At 47.3% G+C, this 18,677-nt stretch overlaps 1 protein-coding gene across 1 annotated transcript in view; it reads left to right on the forward strand.

The window, feature by feature from the left end:
* The window catches only part of LOC115653706 (neuronal acetylcholine receptor subunit alpha-7-like), a 95,208-nt gene that overhangs the window by 45,645 nt on the left and 30,886 nt on the right, over positions 1-18,677 (forward strand). Inside the window, exons 3-8 of the mRNA XM_030567272.1 lie at positions 1,683-1,727; positions 3,393-3,502; positions 4,818-4,897; positions 6,459-6,626; positions 15,077-15,271; positions 16,988-17,074. Coding sequence (XP_030423132.1) covers positions 1,683-1,727; positions 3,393-3,502; positions 4,818-4,897; positions 6,459-6,626; positions 15,077-15,271; positions 16,988-17,074 — 685 coding nt within the window. The remainder of the gene's footprint in view (positions 1-1,682; positions 1,728-3,392; positions 3,503-4,817; positions 4,898-6,458; positions 6,627-15,076; positions 15,272-16,987; positions 17,075-18,677) is intronic.

The raw sequence follows: 18,677 nt of genomic DNA on the forward strand, positions 1-18,677 counted from the left end.
TTGATCATTGCAGTCCAAGTCCAATGTGCTATAGCTCACAAGATTTACCAGGATATTCCACAGTAGCTTTGTTCAACGCCACTTACTGAACCGCAGGCATCTCAGGCCCATTACTTTCTCCGTCTCCTTTGCATTGTAGTGAATCCGTCTGTTCTCTCAGCTAGCTTTGTGCTTACTGCTTCTCCTTTGCTAGCAAAGAACAAGAGCAAAGGGCAAACAACAAAAACGATTCATTCCTAGTACAAAAGAAGAGGAGGTTTTAGGTCAAAATGATCATTTGCCCAGCCTATCAGCACAAGAGAATAGAAAGCATGCTGCCCACATGGCCAGTCCCTGTGCAGGTGGCAGGGAGAAAAGCAGGTTCTACAGGCTGCTGGTCTCCATCCTGTGCTGGTTGGCTAAGAATGATGAGAAATGGGAGGGGCCTTGGATCTGCCACACCCTCCCTCGATGCATGGCCAGCAGAGCTAGTTCAGAGTGGGGAGCAAGGAGAGCACAGGGATGAGTCCCAATTTCTCCCAGTCTTTCCTTGCACTGCTTTTGGTGCATCCCAGCTACCCCTTGCATAGAGAGAGGCACTAAGTGACAATGGAGCCCTTAGCAGCCACTCCTTGTTCTTGCAAACTCTGTGCAATTCACAGCGGAGTTTGAAAAGATGCCGCATACCTGCATAAGTGCCAGCAGAGGCTGTGGATGGCCACAGATTTGCTTAAGCACTGGGAGTATTAAGTCTGAAACCAATGATACCCTTGCCTCCTATATGCAAACGGAGAAAAGTATGGATGTGTTGGAGGGGTATGGGCTTGTGTGTCCTGCCCATGCGAATGAGGTGCTTAGCTGTATGTTCTTCTCTGTGATATGAGCCCACAAATTGGTAGTTGTGCAGCCATGTTCTTGGCCTGCTGGATGAGCTCGAGCAATCCACTTGACCTCTCTGTGCCTTAGTCACCCCATCTGTAAAATGAGGTCATGGCACTTATCTCTTTTGCAAAGCACGTTGAGATCTGTAGCTGAAATGCACTAGGTATTGTTATTATGGATAGAAAATTGGATTCCAGGGTGATCGGTAGCCTGCTTAGAGTTGTGTTTAGACACACAGAGCTCCACATGTGTTCTCCATAGCATCCTCTTGATAAACATCATTTTCACAGTTTGCTGACATGCCCTAACTTCTGCTCAAGACCAGTATTTTCTATATAAATGTCAATGATGTAACTTTAAGATGGGTCTTGGGAATCTATTCACGATTCGTCTGTAGCTACAATAATGATAGCGTTAATCCTCTCCAGTTACTGCATGTCACAGAGTCTGTAATTTATTTTACCACAGCTATCTAATTAAAATGAAAATCTCTGATAGCTTTCATAGAGAATAAATGTCTTAAAATAAAATAATGGCCACAGTAAATTATTTTCATTGCTGATGTTGATGAATTATAATGAGTGCTGAATTTTCATAGATTTGTTTTTAAGGCCAGAAGAAACTATTATAATCATTTAGTCTAATCTTCTGCATCACATGGCTCAGAGGTTTCATCCAGTGACTCCAGCATCGAGTCCATAATCTGTGACTGCAATATTTGCATTCATTTATCCTGAGAGTTGGGTTTGGGTTTGATTGTGTGGGGAAAGAACCCATAATATTTTCTTGGACTCATTAGGTTTTCTTCTTCCTTTTTGAAGGATGAGAAGAACCAGGTGCTGATAACGAACGCTTGGCTACAGATGGTGAGTAACTTTGCATCAGCACTGAACACGAATTGTTGTAAAAGGAAGTTACTGAATATGATCCTTTGGCAGAAGAACTGTCTGTCATCTTCTATACTGGGACACAAGCAAACTGAGCTCTTGGAAATATGGTGAAGATGGAATGGGGCAAGATTTCCAAAGCAGCATACAGGAGGGAGGTGCCCAACCCTGACCAGCTTTCAGTGGGAGTTGGCCCTCTGAAAATCCCAGTTCTCACTTCCTTTCAGATCCGAAAATGAAGTGATTGGTCATATTAAGTCCTGTTGTAACTCTGATGATCTCAGTTAAGTTGATCCAATGAACCTTAAGGCACAGATATTAATAAACGAGGCTCTAAACATGTTTACGGCATTGAAATTGGAGGGCTGGTTTTCAAAGGCTGCAGTTTCCACTGACATCAATGACTGGGATTTCCAAAGGTGCCTCAAATCCTAATGAAGCTGCACATCTTGCTTTCTTAAACTCCTTTGAGAATCCCAGAGAATGTCTAAATATGGACTTAAAGGCCTAACTGTAGGATCCAGGGGAAATTTCCAAGAGTGCCTAAGGAACTTAGAAGCATATGTCCCATTGCAAATCAATGGGACAGACTCCTAAACCACTTAGGCACTTTTGGAAATCTCCTTCCCTCCCTTTTTTTTTTTTAAATTTCCCTTATTATCTGCCCTATATTACAAGCCATGACACCCAGGTTGTGGTCTTCGCAGATCGCATAGGATAAGTGAGTCAGTCTGCAATTAAATGCGTACAAGGAAAGCTCAGATAACAATGCCCAGGGATGACAACAACTCCTGAATTAATGTTCCAGTGTAAGATTAACATTGCTGTGTGGGAGGAGGTATCATTTATTCTTATGCAACACAAACCTGAGCTTCTGCTTTATTTGTGGTCATTGGAGCTGCCTCGTCAACGCTAAAAGATCACAGGAGAGACGAATGATTGAACTAACTCTAATATTACCTTAGAAACCAAATACATTATCTGAATGGAGCAAATGATCCTTCTGCTTGTCCCCCAGCTACATTGTAGTTTATGGTCTGAGCGATCTTGGTTATAAAAAAAAGAATAACCTATACTATTCCAACCTATACTTTTACACTACTGCCATGTTATCATTTTCATACCCACTTGTGTGCTTATACTTTGGACAGGAGAACCTAGATACTCTGTAGTCTTCAGTCAAGAATTTGTATTGATCCCAAAGTTCAGCAAAAATCCAAATCTGGTATTTTTTGGGGAAGGGGAAAATCTCATAAACAATCATTTTGGAATACGGATTGCAATCGTATGCTTGCCAGGCCAGGTCCTCAGCTGGTATAAGTCAGCATCCACCGATGGAACAGGAAATAAATATTTCTGTATAGATTTTTCTAAACAACAAATATGTTAAAATATAACAGTCCAAATGTTGTCATTACACTGCGAGCCCTCAGTGCACGCACCTGTCTTTTTCATGGTCATCACTTGTTATTAACCCCAGAACAGTCATGATTATGTTATCGTTGCTCTTGCTAATATTCATTATCTTCCCATGGCACCCAAATGTGCCAGGCACCTTCCAAACATACAGGGAAACAGTCCTTTCCCCTGTGATCCTATGTTGTAGAAATGATAAATGACATTTGTGTCTATATTTTCCTATAGTCCTGGATTGACGTTTACTTGTCTTGGGATCAGTCTGCATACCCAGGTGTCCAGAACTTACGATTTCCCGCTGACCAGATATGGGTGCCAGACATTCTTCTGTATAACAGGTACAGAAGATTTATAAGTACTGAGTCAGTTTATCCTCTGGTGTAAATCAGCATAGCTCCATTGACTTCAGCTGAGGATCAGGTTTATAGCCTCCAAACAATGGAAACAAACCCAGACAAGTGCTGCAGTACAGTGAAAAGTCTAGATGGAAGCAGAGTTATCTTAACAATGCTTGTAAAATAGAAATGGCTTGAGGCCTTTGGCCATGGTCTGAATAATGAAAGATTAAGTTACGATTACTTATCTTGTGCTAATGTAAATAATTATGCTGGTTTCATTTGATGTTTGTGCTTCTGGTACAGTCTTATGGAAAATTAGATGATGTTAGCATTTAAAAATATCACAATTACATACAGCTAAAAGACTACACATGGGGACCAACAAACCCCAGGAAACTCGATAGAAATAGTCCTACTAGCTTCACTGGGAGTTGAATCAGGCCCTAAGATAGTAAGATAATTATGAAGTGACCTTCAATTCAGAGGGAGTGCAGGACAATGCCAGCATGGGAAAGTCTGAGAGAGCCATTTTGAAGGCACATTGTAAAAATATCAAGATCAGAAGGGTTGGATTGTTTGATTCAGTTTGGATAAGTATCCAGCAGTCTGGAAGCTTTCACAAACCTCAGCTAACTCCTGAAATTATAGAGCTCCAACCCACAAGGTCTGCACACAACATTGTGCCTATTATTACTATTGGTATCTCTGTAGCACCTCGGAGCCCAGCCATTAACCAGGGCCCCACTGCTCTAGGTGCTCTACAAACACAGAACAAAAAGCCCCTATGAGCTTACAGTCCAGATCCCTGGGCACCCACAAAGACCTGCCACTATGTCATCTGAGCCCCGGCCGTTCACCGCTGGCCCAAGCTCCTGCTATGCTAGCACCTACTACCTCCACCCTGAGTAAGGTGCTACTGGGCCAGAGGCTATGAAGGGCCCAGGGCCCCATGATCGTCTCCTATTGTCACAGCCTTGGTATCAAAGGCGCTGAACTCTTCTGAAAAATCAGGCCATTTCAGTGAGTTGCCTAAATGGGAGATGAGCTCCTTGTAGCATCTCTCCCTCGTGACTGGGGCCGTCTGGGGGTCCAGCCAGCCAGCTAGCTGAGAGATGGATCCTTTGTCCAATGGACCTAAATCTTGACAGAAGATCCAAGCTCAGTTTGGAGTGAGCTAGAGATTCCAACTAATGCTATTTTACAATGTTTACTCACCTGTCCCTAATCCACTATTCAGAAATTAATTATTGTTACCTCACTGTTCACCACATTTTGAATTCAAGGGGCCTGTGGGGGGTTTTATGTTGTGTTTTAGTGCAGATGAACGATTCGATGCCACGTTTCACACGAATGTGTTGGTGAATTATTCTGGATCTTGTCAATACATTCCTCCAGGTAGGAGACTGATCTTGTTTGTTGGTTTAAATCAATTTACTTTAATAGCAAAAATCAATTTTCCTATTTAGAGAATTAATTGTATCAGTTTAAAAGCAGATCTGGATGAGAAGCTCTGTGCACTCTATGCTGTGGGACAGACTTCTGAAAGAATTCAGTTTCTATTTTAGGCCCCTAAATACAGGCCAGATATTGAGAAGTGTTCAGCATCCGGTGGCTCCCACTGTGACAAAAAAATTTAGCACCATTCAATGCTGAACCTTTTGATGATCTGGCAGAAACACAGGCACTTAAGGAACTTTCACTGCAAAAACTTAGATGGCAATGAGTTTACAGGACTATTGGCTTCTGCAGCAGCTGAGCAGGATTGTATTAATTTCACAAGGGTCCAGTTCTGGGATTTAGGTGCTTAAAGTGGCCATTAAGCATCTAAGTCTCTTTGTGAATCTCAGCCTATCTGCTTATGTCACTTCTGTAGCACCACTCTTGTGGTATCTGAGCACCTCACAGCCTTTAGTGGGCTTACTCTCACAGCCCCCGTGAGGCAGGGCACTGCTGTTATCCCTGTTTTAGAGACGAGGAACTGGAGCACAAAGAGACTAAGCGACTTGCCCAGCGTCCTACAGGAAGTCTGTGGTAGAGCAAAGATGTGAGCCATGATCGGTGGAGTCCCAGGCTGGTGCCCTGACTACTGGGAAGAGGAAATGCACTGCAGCCAACTGAAATTTAATGGTTCTCAGTCCCAGAGCAGGGATACGTGGGATTCTGTCAGCTTAACTGCAAGGCCATTGTGTAGACCGGCACAGATTGGTATAATGGGGTAGGATCACCCAGCAAGCTTCCCAGGGCATCTCCACACTGCGTCTGGGAGCGAGTCCCCCAGCCTGAGTTCACAAATTAGTGCACATGGGGCTTGCACGAGTGCACTAAAAATAGCTGTGCAGACAGTGCTTTGACACTGCAACTTGGGCTGTCAGTCCAACCCCCACATCCAAACACACCCCAGGCTTGAGAGCCCCAGCCTCAGCCCCAGCTATTTTTAAGTGCACTAGGATGATCTAGAGTGGGAGGCTTGCACCAGACACAGTGTAGACATACCCCTAGAGAACATACATGAGGGAAGACTGGTGATATGGCCCAAGGAGAATAAGCATGGCAAAGAAAACAAAAGGGTAAAAAGTCAGGAATTTGTATGTTTGTTGATATCTCCTGAGCTGCTTTCTCTGCTGGTGTATGTCGGTGCAGCGAGACTGAACTCAACACGGTGTGCACCCATTTACACCTGGAGATAATTTGGCCCCTATCTCTTTGGAAACACTGCATCAGATGGGTCTCTCAAGAATGTAACTGAAAAAGGAAAGTCATTTGGCTCAGAAAATCGTAAGTGCTGTTAGTGGAACAGTTCGATTAGAAATTCTAATCAGAGTCTGCTCAGCTGGATTGAATCTAATTGTAGAGAGAGGCCTGACAGTTCCACAGGATCTCAGCACAATGTCATTTCATTTTGCATTTGCCCTTCAGACCTCAGATGTCTGTTTCTCCCTCTAATGTCTATTCTCAGGCATTTTGAAGAGCACATGTTACATTGACGTCCGCTGGTTCCCCTTCGATGTGCAAAAATGCAATTTGAAATTTGGTTCATGGACCCACAATGGCTGGCTGCTTGATCTGCAGATGCTTGAAGCTGATATTTCCAATTACATATCAAATGGAGAATGGGATTTAGTGGGTAAGTTGGCTCGCTTAGAAAACTAAATGAGTTGAAACTTTAAGGCAAAATGAATACATAAGAATGACGGCTCTTATCTGGACATTTGAAGTACAGGTATTGAAAGCTCCTATTTGAAAAGCAATAGAAATCTCACAATTGGACTGCAGACAATGTTTCAAGTGTTTTCTTTCTTGTCCAGCGAGTTAACTAAAGCTACATTAGGGAGCCTGTGGGTATGCTGCTGTGGGCTCTGATAACCTATGAAATTCTACTGACGTCAATACGTGCAGGGGCTCAGCACAGAACTTGGATCTCTGGGACGTCTACGTGCATAGTGAACATCCAATCACATTTCTGCAACCTATTTAGCCTAAAGGGGATTAGGTTAGAAAGTCTGATCTCAGCAGGAACTGTTGCAAACCCCCAACCCATATACCCAGAGCCTGATCTAAACATCAAACTTGGGTTGACATCCCTACAGCAATATGGGTCTGAAAATTCCACAGCCCTGCATGCCCTGGCTACACCAACCTAACCCCCAGTGTAGATGCAGCTATGTCGACAGAAGTCTGTTTCTGTTGACCTAGCTACCCACACTTGGGGAGGTGGAGTTCCTATATCAACAGCAAAAACCCTTCTGTCATTGTAGTCTGCGTCTTCACTATGTCGTTAGAGACACACAGCTGTGGTGCTGTAGTAGCTATACTGCTGTAGCACCATCAGTGTAGACATGTCCCAGGACAGCCAAGTCTCTATTCAGTAAAGTCAGTAGCCTCCCCTCCACTACATCAGGTCAATGCATTCCAAACATTCTTTCTCCTGCTCCAGAAGAAAACTGTACTTTTAAAAAGCTGATGCTTCTCACAGACTCCGTTCTTAGACCTGGCTTCTTCAGACCTGATTCAATCTCACGTATTCAGGTGTAAATGGGGAGCAAAGCCACTGAGGTCAGAGTAATGCCAGTATAAAAACAGACTAAGCGAGAGCAGAATCAAGCTCTTTCATCTCTAAGGTGTGTTAGCTTTATGCCCAGTAGAGATGTCAAGTTCAAGCCCAGAGGAGGAAAGTCCTGAGCTTCTTTACAGAGTTTCTACCAGCCATTTCAGGGAGCAGCACAGAAAATGTGCGTATATAACCCACACCCATTCTGTGTTGCTCTGTCTGCATCTAGGGGTGGAGTGGGCCCCACATAGAACTGCAGCATGAGCTTGGTTACACGTGGCCCTTCCCATAGCTGGAGGCTGGCAGCTGCAATGTGAAGTCTGAAGGCAGGGTATCTCAGAGAGAAACTAATGGGAACCAGCAGGATTCTATTTTCAGGAAGGGTAAAGGACTCCACTGGGAGGGGAAAATCCCAAAGGTTCATCCCATTCAGTGCTGCACTGGTTTTCAAATACTCCTCTAGATGTTTTTGAGCTCAGGGGAGTGTCCCGTTTGGTTATTTCTGGCTTAAAATCCTGCCTTCAACAAGCATCGCTGAGGAACATATTTGGTTTTTGAGTTGCCTGCACTTGTTCCCGCAGGCCTAGATGGAATTGTCAGCTCTCGCATCACTCTGACGGTGGCCTGTGGACGAGGGGGTGCCGGGGCTCAACCCTCCCTGGGGAGGAGGGGAGCCACACTGGCCTCGTCTCGTCGTCCGAGGGCCTCTGCCCTCGGCATTGCAGTCCGCTCCAGCGGTTCGGACCCTGTGCGTGGGACCGAACAGCTACATAGTTAAATACTAGGGGCCCAGCCCTTGGTTTGGGCGGGCACCAACAAAAACAGTAACAGTTATCAGCTCTGGCCCTTTAAGGCAGGGCAGAGCAGTGGCAAAGTCAACAGGGGCCCAGCCCTTAGTTCGGGCGGGCACCAACAAAAACAGTAACAGTTATCAGCTCTGGCCCTTTAAGGCAGGGCAGAGCAGTGGCAAAGTCAACAGGGGCCCAGCCCTTAGTTCGGGCGGGGCACCAAACACAGTTATCAGCTCTGGCCCTTTGGGGCAGGGCAGAGTAGTGGCAAAGTCAACAGGGGCCCAGCCCTTAGTTCGGGTGGGGCACCAAACACAGTTATCAGCTCTGGCCCTTTGGGGCAGGGCAGAGCAGTGGCAACAGGGGGGAGAGTCTGCCACCCGTAACCGGGTGGCAGGGGGAACGCAGGCCCACCCACTCCTCTGCGTTCCAGCCCGGGGCCCTAGTAGCGGCTGAAGCCGCTAGTGGCGGTCAGTGGGGAAGGGGGTCCTGATCGAAACACACTGACATCGGCGCAGGGCCTTCTGTAGCCTGACTATAGTCAGCTGCCCCCGGGCTACTTCCAGCCTCCCCCCTGGTTCCTACCTGGTCCATTGGGGCGTCCAGCACCCTGGGCTCCTCCCAGTCCGGGCAGGGCGGTAGGTCCGGGAATACCTCCGGGACGGCGGGCCAGGTCTGGTCTGGCGGCTCCTTGGGGCTGTAGTGGGGACGGGGCAGCTCCGGCAGCTCCTCGTCGTAGCGCCTGCGGGGCAGCTCCCACCGGCCTCGGGCCTCAGTGGCTTCCCGGTGAGGAAGGTCAGCGGGCACGTCTGCTCCTGCCGGCGGCCGGGGCCTGACTGAGGGCTGAGACCCGGCTTTTATCCTTCCAGCTCGCTGCCTGACCCTTTGAGGGGCGGGACTTCCTCCCAGCGGTTCCGCCCTGGGGGGTGATTGATGGGGCTCAACCCTCCCTGGGGAGGAGGGGAGCCACACCGCCTCGCTACATGGCCAATGCAATAATGGGGTTAGATAAGCAGCCTGCCTAACACAACCAGGGCCTTCTCTTCTAAAGAAAGCCCCTTCTCTGTGTCAACCTGACACACTGGTGCTACACATTGCACACATTACGGTGGATCAGACCTGTTGACTGTTAAGCACCAAAGCAAAAAAGTGAACAATGAAGGAAGAGAAGATCCAGAAAATACAACCAGAAGAGAAAAAGGTGATGGGCGCTGAGTCTGTGCTGCCACTGTGGACATTGTCAACAGTCTACTGCACACTGGGTGCAATGGACAACTATCGAAAGCCAGCCTGGCGCACTGTCTCCAGACATCACAGTCACTAAGGGTGGGGAAGGCAAACTGCAGATACTCATTTCCGTTCCCTGCCCCCCAAGCATTCCCTTGGAGGTAGAGTTGTCTCTGTGGCCACCACACCTGTTTCTCCTTCATCCAGGTCCCTTTAAGAACTCCCCTCTTTAACTCCCCCTCACAGCACCTGGCTAAGGTGCTACAGGAGCCAAATGTGCTACTCAGAGCTGCCCCTTCCAAGAGCCCCAGCCCCAGCACCACAGTCTCCTCTTCCCTCCGTTTCCTGTCTCTAATAGTCTCAGCTACTGTCTCCAAAACACCCCTCGCCAGGGCTGTCCTTAGCCATAGGCAGAACAGGCAGCCGCCTAGGGCACCACTAGGTCTGGGGGCACCGCTCTGCCAGGCGGACAGACTGGAAGCAGTGGACCATGTAAGAGCAGGGCTGCTGGGTCCTAGAGAGAGCCGAATGCAGCACAGTCTGAGGGAGGGGATTGGCTGCTGGGGTCTCTGGGAAGGGGTGGGGGAAGGAACTCACCTGTAGGGTGAACAGATGTCCTGATTTTATAGGGATAGTCCTGATTTTTGGGTCTTTTTCTTATATAGGCTCCTATTCCCCCCCACCCCCTTTCCTGATTTTTCACATTTGCTGTCTGGTCACCCTAGGTGGGGGTAATTTGTGCCTATATAAGACAAAGGCCCTAATATCAGGACTGGCCCTATAAAATCAGGACATCTGGATCTGGTCACTCTAGCTGGGGAGTGCGTCTCTCCCCCGGGCTGGCAGTGATCCATCTCACCCGAGGGGAGCTGCGCAGAGCAGGATGAACTGCTGTGGCTCCATGGGTGCCCCGTCCCTGAGATCAGATGCTGTGCTAACTTCACCATGGTCTGGGGTGCTGGTGGTGATGCCCATTGGCGTGTGATTGGACCTGTTGCCACTCTGCACCCCGAGAGGTAGATTTTGGGGTCCTGCAGTTTTCCATCTATCTCCCCCTCCACTGCAGCTGTTGGACCAGCAAGCTGGGGGGTGAGCCAAGCAAGAAAGCAGTACTGTGTTGCCATTTAGATTGTCATTTAACAAATTTGTTCGCCAAAAATGCTTGTTAACAATCCTGAAATCAATTTCAATATTTTTAAAAAATCAATATCTTAGCCAAAAACAGAAAATTAAGTTGTTGACAATTATTTGTGACAAGTTTGGTATGGAGAAGGGAGTGGGCCAGTTTTCATCAGAGAAACAAAAAATGTTGACTGACTTTGCTATATCCCTGTTACTGCTAAATAGAGCCCTCCAACAACTGTAATATGCTCATCTCCTTACTAGTGTATAGAGCAGGGGTCGGCAACCTACGGCACATGTGCCAAAAGTGGCACGCAAGCTGATTTTTGATGGCACACGGTGGCGGGCTAAGCGGCTCAGCCCGCCGCTGCTCTGGGGTTCCGCCTGCTGCCCATTGCCACCTGGGGTCCCGGCCGCTGGCCTCACTCAGCACCCACTGCTGGCCTGGGGACCCCCAAGGAACCCCAGGCTGGCAGTGGGCTGAGCAGGCAGGCAGCTGATACCCTGACTGAGCCACTCAACCCGCTGTCAGCCTGGGGTTCCATTCACTCAGCTGGTAGGTGGGCTGAGCTGGACTAAATTCAATGAAATAGGAAAACAAGAGCAACTAATGACAAAGTGCAAGAACCTAGAGCAGTGGTCCCCAACCTTTTTTGTCTGGCGGGTGCCAGACGAAGGACCATGGCAATGGATGAGCATCCGCCGAAATGCCGCCGAAATTCGGTGGCATTTCAGTGGTGACGCCTCTGGATGCTGCTGCTTGTGGGCGGCAAGTGGCGTTGCTGCTGAAATGCTGCTGAATTTTTGTGGCATTTCGGTAGATGCTTGTCCACCGGCCAGTACACGGGTGCACTGGAGGCCCCTGTGAGCACCATGGCACCCTCGGGCACCGCGTTGGGGACTCCTGATCTAGAGAGCCTTCTGAAGCACGGCGATCATTTTGATTTAAATGGACTTGAACTGTATGAAGAATTGAGTACACTGTCATCAATGCTGCCACATACAAAATCGATGATGGACACTGTGCAGTTTATTCATACCAGCAAACTTGTTGACATATATCCTAATGTGTAGGTTGCCACTCATATTCTACTGACAATTCCTGTCACCAGTATCATCAGGAGAACAGAGTTTCTCAAAACTAAAGCTCGTTAAAAACGATCTCCACTCTACAAGGAGTCAGGAACACTTGACTGGTCTTGCTGTTCTTGCAGTAGAACAAGACATCACTTTGTCTTTGTCATACGATGACATTATTACTGATTTTGCAGCCAAAAAAGCCAGAAAGATTGCTTTTAATTAAAAACAAATCCTTGTTTCAATACCTCTTCACAGAAATTTCCAATAAAATGTTAACAAATTAAAAAAATTACATTATTTGCATCATTCTGTCAAATCAGAATTTTTTCTAAATTGTACTACTTCATTAGTGCTAGTCCATCAACATCACAGTATGCTTAACTACGTTAAACTGGTTTTAATAACATGCATGTGGCAAGTTTTCCAATAATGTAAGCTTATGTTTGTGTTGCTAAGAGCAGATCAGGCACAGGGGCACCAGTTTAATAATCCCGCCTAGGGCACCATAAATCCTAAGAATGGCCCTGCCCCTCGCCTGTGGCTTCCTGCTGCCTTTCAGACTGGAAATCACCTAATTCCTCTCAGATGGGGCTCAGCTCGTAATCATAATTGGCATAGCCCCAGGCGCTCCAGCCCATGGGCAAGCCACCATGTTCAAGCAGGCATCTTTCAGGTTCAGTCAAAGTCTGACCTGGGTTCCTCTTGTGAGCAAACCAGACAAACACAAAACAGGGGAAAGAGCGAAAGAACAGCAAATGCTAGGACATGGCAGCATCTGTCACATTTGCAGTTCAGCTGCTAGAAAACGAGAGGCACAGTCTACAACCTAACCCAGTTAGTGACTAGGTGACTCTAATCATCCTGCAGCCAGTCAGAGGATAAATCTCCTCTTACCAAGGCTGGGATGTTCAGAACTGCTTGTAGCTTGTCACAGCCAATTGTTGCAAAGTTAGATTTCCCTGGCTGGCTAAGCAGGCTTCTTGTTAAATAGAAGGTAAGAAGAGCGATCAAAAAGAGAGAGAGAGAGAGAAGGCTACTGTGGGGTTGGGAGTAGCAGGATCTTTACATTCCCATCTCCAAGGTACTGAAAACACAGCCATGGAGGTGCTGCTGATGTGGCCTGGGCTACCTTAACTCTGCATTTTTGTCCTTTGACTTTTCCAGTTTTCCTTAATTAAAAACAAAGCCACTGAATTTCCTGACTTTGAGATTCTGTTTTCTAAAAACAAAACATAGAAACATCAGCTAAGGCTCTCTCCATCTTCCCTTCAACTTACCTGTCTTTACATTCTTAGCTGTGGTGTCACAGAATGGGCGCGTCTCAGAATCATCTTGGAATTTTCAGTTCTGTCTTACAAAAGTCACTGTGACATTTCAATGCATATTATAGGTCCTGTTTTCAGAAGGGGGCCAGCAGGTCCCAATGGAAACAAAGGAGAATCCCCCCACATCCTTCTGAAAATTCTGGCCCTTATCATTCTAAGAAGTGGGCTGAATGGTCCTCCACAAACCGCACGGAGAGCACTTGGGGGGGTGTACAGGCATGCTAATAAGTGGATCAGACTTCAGAGATGGTACAGGGTGTGCATGAAATCTCATGGTGCTCTCCATTTCACACAAACCAGATCAGGTTACATTAAAATTAACCAGGCCACCTTTCCAAAAAACAAAGACACCAATTCTCATGAGGTTCCTAAGGCAAACTGTTTTCCAGATGAATTTCAGAAAATGTGCAGTTTTCCAGCTCTGATCTTCCACATCGCCATAGCTGAATGCCTGTCCGAGGGCTACCAAACCTTCCTAAAATATCTGCCCCCCGTCCCCCATCAGTCAAGGTGGCACAGAAGAAATTTCAGCTGGATCTGTTGAGTTTTGCCAGCACTGGGGGGAAGGAACTTATAAAAGACAGTGAGTTACGACCTTAACTCCAAAAACTACCATCTGTCTAACACTGGGTTTTTCCTGCTGAAGTGAACTCAGCTGTGAAAAATTGGCTGAATGTACGAAGGACGAGTCTGCTGTAATTCAACTGCAATATGTTTTCCATTAATGAGTTAGTGTGGCAGGGACTGCTAAGCCAGCCCTCTGTCACTCCAGCTCCAGTTAAGGGAGGTGAATTGGAGCTGGCTAGAAACATCTGTACCTGATTGACAAAGGGGAAACAGCAGCCAGCCCAATTAGCCAGGGGCTGCACAAAAGCCTCAGAGGAAGGAAGCCAGGGGGCAGATGGAAAAGGGGGAAGCCAGTGGGTGGAAACATATCTCTCCTAGCTGTAGAGGCTGTGAAGTCCTTCAGTGTGAAGCCCCCGTGCCGTATATGGCGGGAAGGTGGTGGGATTGCACCCTGTAAATAAACTGCACCAGTGACTGCTGAGCCAGAAGATCTCAGAGTGATTTTTGGAACAGAGCAGAGGCCGGACCAAGGGGGGCCCTGCTATGCCCTGTTCCAGTTATATTGTTTCCAAAAATAAAAATTGAAAACCAATAAGTCAGCTCAGAATAATGATTATATTTGCAAATCCTGTAGTCACTACATGGACACAGTGAGCAAAGTTACAGGGAAACAATCTTTTTATATTTCACGAGCTCCTTTCTCTCAAAGCGCTTTAGGACATAAGAATCATTTCTCGACTGCATACAGCAGGAGTGGAGGGAGCCAGCCTGCAGAAGTCATACTGCACAGTAGTGGAAGAAGGGAAGTTTTGACCAAGAACTTTAGAGCAAACCAAAAAAAGTCGTGGGATCCTTAATAGCTCCACAGCACAGAACATACCTATGTTTTTAATGTCTCATGCACACACTTCATTCTAATAACTTGCTTTACCTTAAAAACATAAAGTTGCCTGTTGGGATTTGAACCTACAGTTTGAGCATTTTGGCAGCTGGCAAGCTAGAGGTTTACATCACTGAACTAGTTCTAGTGATAGGAAAGCAGGAATTTGAGAGGCAGTGTGGCCTAGTGATGGGCATCCAGGTTCTATTCTTGACTCTGCCACTGACCTTTTGTGTGACCCTTCACACAAGTCACTTCACCTCTCTTTCCCCATCCCTTTGTCTATTTAGACTGTAAGCTCTTTGGGGAAGGGGCTGTCTCTTACCATATGTACAGCTTCTAGCACCATAGGGCCCTCTCTCTGAGGCCCCTAGGTGCTACAGGAATTCATGTACTAACAATGATCTAAACAGAATGCCTTTGAACATTGGGTCTGATGCTCAGAGGCATGAAGTGTTGACTCAGAGTTGAGAGCTACACAGCTCCAGATATCAGGCCATCCGCAGTTCTCTCCACCTCTCGTTTCCTCCTGTACAGGTGTCCCAGGGAAGAGGAACGAGCTGTACTACGAGTGCTGTAAAGAACCATATCCAGATGTGACGTACACTGTAACCATGCGCCGGCGCACCCTCTACTACGGCCTGAACTTACTGATTCCCTGTGTGCTTATATCTGGCTTGGCATTGCTTGTGTTCCTGTTGCCTGCTGACTCGGGAGAGAAGATCTCTTTGGGTAAGGAAAATTAATTCCTCAGCTCTTCCTAAAGATGTGGCATAAAAGGGAGGGTAAAAAGCTCAGCCTACTATGGACCTTGGCTAGATGGGGAGGGATAGCTCAGTGGTTTGAGCATTGGCCTGCTAAACCCAGGGTGGTAAGCTCAACCCTTGAGGGGATCATTTAGGGAACTGGGGTAAAAATCTGTCTGGGGATTGGTCCTGTGAGCAGGGGGTAGGACTAGATGACTTCCTGAGGTCTCTTCCAACCCTGAGATTCTATGATTCTAGTGGGGAGCCCACTCAAAGCTGCAGACACTGTAGCAAGACAGCTTTCTTGAGGAACTGTCACTCACATGACCGCAGGTAGCCCTATTGATTCGGCACTATGTAAGTTCAGCCATTTGTATTGAGCTGAGCAAGGTGGTGATACAACTTCCTGCTGATATTAGGTATTAATAAGTGGCTGGCCTTGATTTGGATTATTCTCTGGCTCCGTGCTTTGACAAATGAATGCGATTTACTAGGGCTGCAGGATAGAGTTAGACATCTCCACTGGACTAGGTGGAACAGTGGGTTAGGGCAACTGTCTGTTTCTTCTGAAGCCTGGCATTCATAGCCAAGTCACAAGGCCAGGGAAAGCAGGTCTTGGGGGTAGGCCAGGGCACATGCATGGAGAGGTTGAAAGCAACAAAAGCTTCCTGAGATGAACGGTGATAACACATGGCTAAAAGGGGCTGAGCCACCAAGCTAGGAAACAAAGGTCGTGACATCTGGGTCTGTCTAGGGGATGTTAAAAGAGTATTTGAACAAAGCTCCAGAGCTCTAAGGACCCAACCGTGATACTTTGCTCATGGAGAATAGTGCCTCACTCTACAAGGAGACCCACTGGTCCTGGGGGGCTACTCATGGAGGAACATATGACAATAGGAATAAGGGGTCAGAATCCAGATTAGGGTGGGAGTTTCAAAAGTGCTCAGCATTCTCTGCCACAATTGACATCCATGGTCAAAACCCATGGACATTAATGGGAGCAGAGATGGGCCACCGTGGAGTGCTGTTCAGAATCCCAGCTGTAGTTAGTAGATGGACCTTCTCTGGCCTGCGTTCTGCAGGAGCTCACGCTAGGTGCTCCTAATGGATTCTTCTGGTCTTAAAATCCAGTCTCATCTATGAAACACGATAAATTCTGGGGCAATGACAGACCAGGTGGAACTCTGAGACCACTTTGAGACCTGCTGTTTGTTGGAGGAAGGAGTCTGAGTTTGTCTCCCTTGGGTGTACTGGTGAGAAGCTAAGAAGCATGGTTACCTGCACAGTGGAGAGCTGGGATTTGAGGAGGCTAGAATAAAGAGAGCTAGAGTAGGCAGAGCAAGAGGAAATGGTGGAGTTCAGAGTGGAAGAGTCAAGGCAACAAGGTGCATGGGCAAGGTGGCAGTGATTGTGTTCAGCAGCTTTGCAATGCAGGAGGGAGAGAGCTCTGGCTCAAGGGTTATTGGCAGCCAAGGCAAATAGGAAAACTGGAGAGAAGGGGCACAGAGAGATGAAGATGCACTGGAGGATGCATCTTGCCCAGCAGAGGCTCTTCTCTTGGAGACACAGAAGTGGAGATGAACTGGAGACGGACTTGCTTAGCTAGTGACCAGGCCGGGGTTTTATTTCATACCCAAGATGTTAGTGGAATGGCCACACCAGTTCAGCAATGGTTATACTCATCCTTTCTTTTCCATCCCAGGCATCACTGTCCTGCTGTCCCTGACAGTGTTCATGCTGCTTGTGGCGGAGATCATGCCTGCCACCTCGGATTCCGTCCCTCTAATAGGTACGTGCGTTTTCCATGTTACCTGCACCCAGGGCTGTGAGCTTGCTTCCCAGGCTGTTTTGGAATGGCTCCATGTCGCGGCTGGAGACTCCCTGGTCAGTAGTGCATGGGCAAGGCACTTGTTCAGGCCATACAAGCAATGCACACGTGGAAAACCAGCTTCACGTGTAAAAGTTTGTGTGAGGGGAACAGAAGGGCCTGGAAAATACTGAATCAGCAGGTAACTGACCTGGGGGTTAACACTCAATATGGGGTTTGGGAGGTGAAGCACAAGGGCTTTATGATGTTCCTAGAACCCCAAGATACAGGTATAGGGTGGGATTTTCAGATGCATTCAGCCTAGGCCTAACTCAGTGCTAGTGAACCCAGGGGGAAAATCCTCATTGCCTTCAATGGGAACAGAGTTGGCCAGTGCTGAGCACTTCTGAAAATCCCATCCCTAGCCACCTACCTCGAAATGTCACTGTCTGAGCGGCAATTCCCTCTCCTCTTCCCTGTGAGTGGCCCTCCAGCCTTCACTCAGCACCCTGCACTAGCCCCTCCCTACCCACCTTCCCCCTCTGCTCTCCTTTGCCCTTCTCCTAAAGATGCCAATCACAATTAAAAGGAATACTGGGAAAACCCAACTGCATTACTGACGCATTTTCAACACGCTGAGTGAATGGGCCAAATTAGCACCTCGGTTGCCGCCACTGAAGCTTGTTGCTCTCCTCTGGACTTTCTCCAATTTATCCACATCTTTCCTGAAACGGAGTGCCCTGAACTGGGCACAGTACTCCAGCTGAGGCCTTATCAGCACAGAGTAGAGTAGAAGAATTACTTCTCGTGTCTTGCGTACAACACTCCTGCTAATGCATCCCAGAATGATGTTCAATCTGCAACAGTGTTACATTGTTGACTCTTATTTAATTTGTGATCCACTATAACCCCCAGATCCTTTTGTGCAGTGCTCCTTCCTAGGCAGTCATTGCCCATTTTGTATTTGGGTAATTGATTATTCCTTCCTAAGTGCAATACTTTGCATTTCTCCTCATTCATGCACAACACAAGGTACTGTGCATAAGTGTATGTCTACACTGGGTGGGGGGGGGAAGGTGTGTTCTTACCTCAGGTTAAGGTGGTAGTGAACACACTGCAGCTCCGCTTTTAATGTGGGTTAGCAGGTCAAGTTCTGCTTCAGGCAGCCCTATAGGCATTACCTTGAGCGGCTAACCTGAGCTGATGTCTTCCCTGCTATTTTAACCCAAGAGAACTGAGGCACAGGAGGGCTAAGTGATTTGCCCAAGGCCACACAGGAAGGCTGCAGCAGAGCCGAGAACTGAACCCAGAAAACCTAAATCTCAACCCAGTGCTTTCATCACATTCCTTTCTAATATATTCTTTTGGGAGAGTCAAATGACACAGAAGATGAGGGAGTCATTCTTATTCCTCTAGAGAAATTGAGTTGTCAGGAGAAATTGATTGCTTGCTCTTGGGCACATCGATAATAATACCAATAAGCTTGCAGGTTAGGATGCCGGTTGAATTTCTTCAACCTCACCAAGGCTCAGTGAAAGGGAAAAGCTCAAATTGTAGGGTACATCTTCACTGCATTAAACACCTG

The sequence above is a fragment of the Gopherus evgoodei genome, chromosome 6 (genome assembly GCF_007399415.2).
Source record: "Gopherus evgoodei ecotype Sinaloan lineage chromosome 6, rGopEvg1_v1.p, whole genome shotgun sequence".
Taxonomy (NCBI): Eukaryota; Metazoa; Chordata; order Testudines; family Testudinidae; genus Gopherus; species Gopherus evgoodei.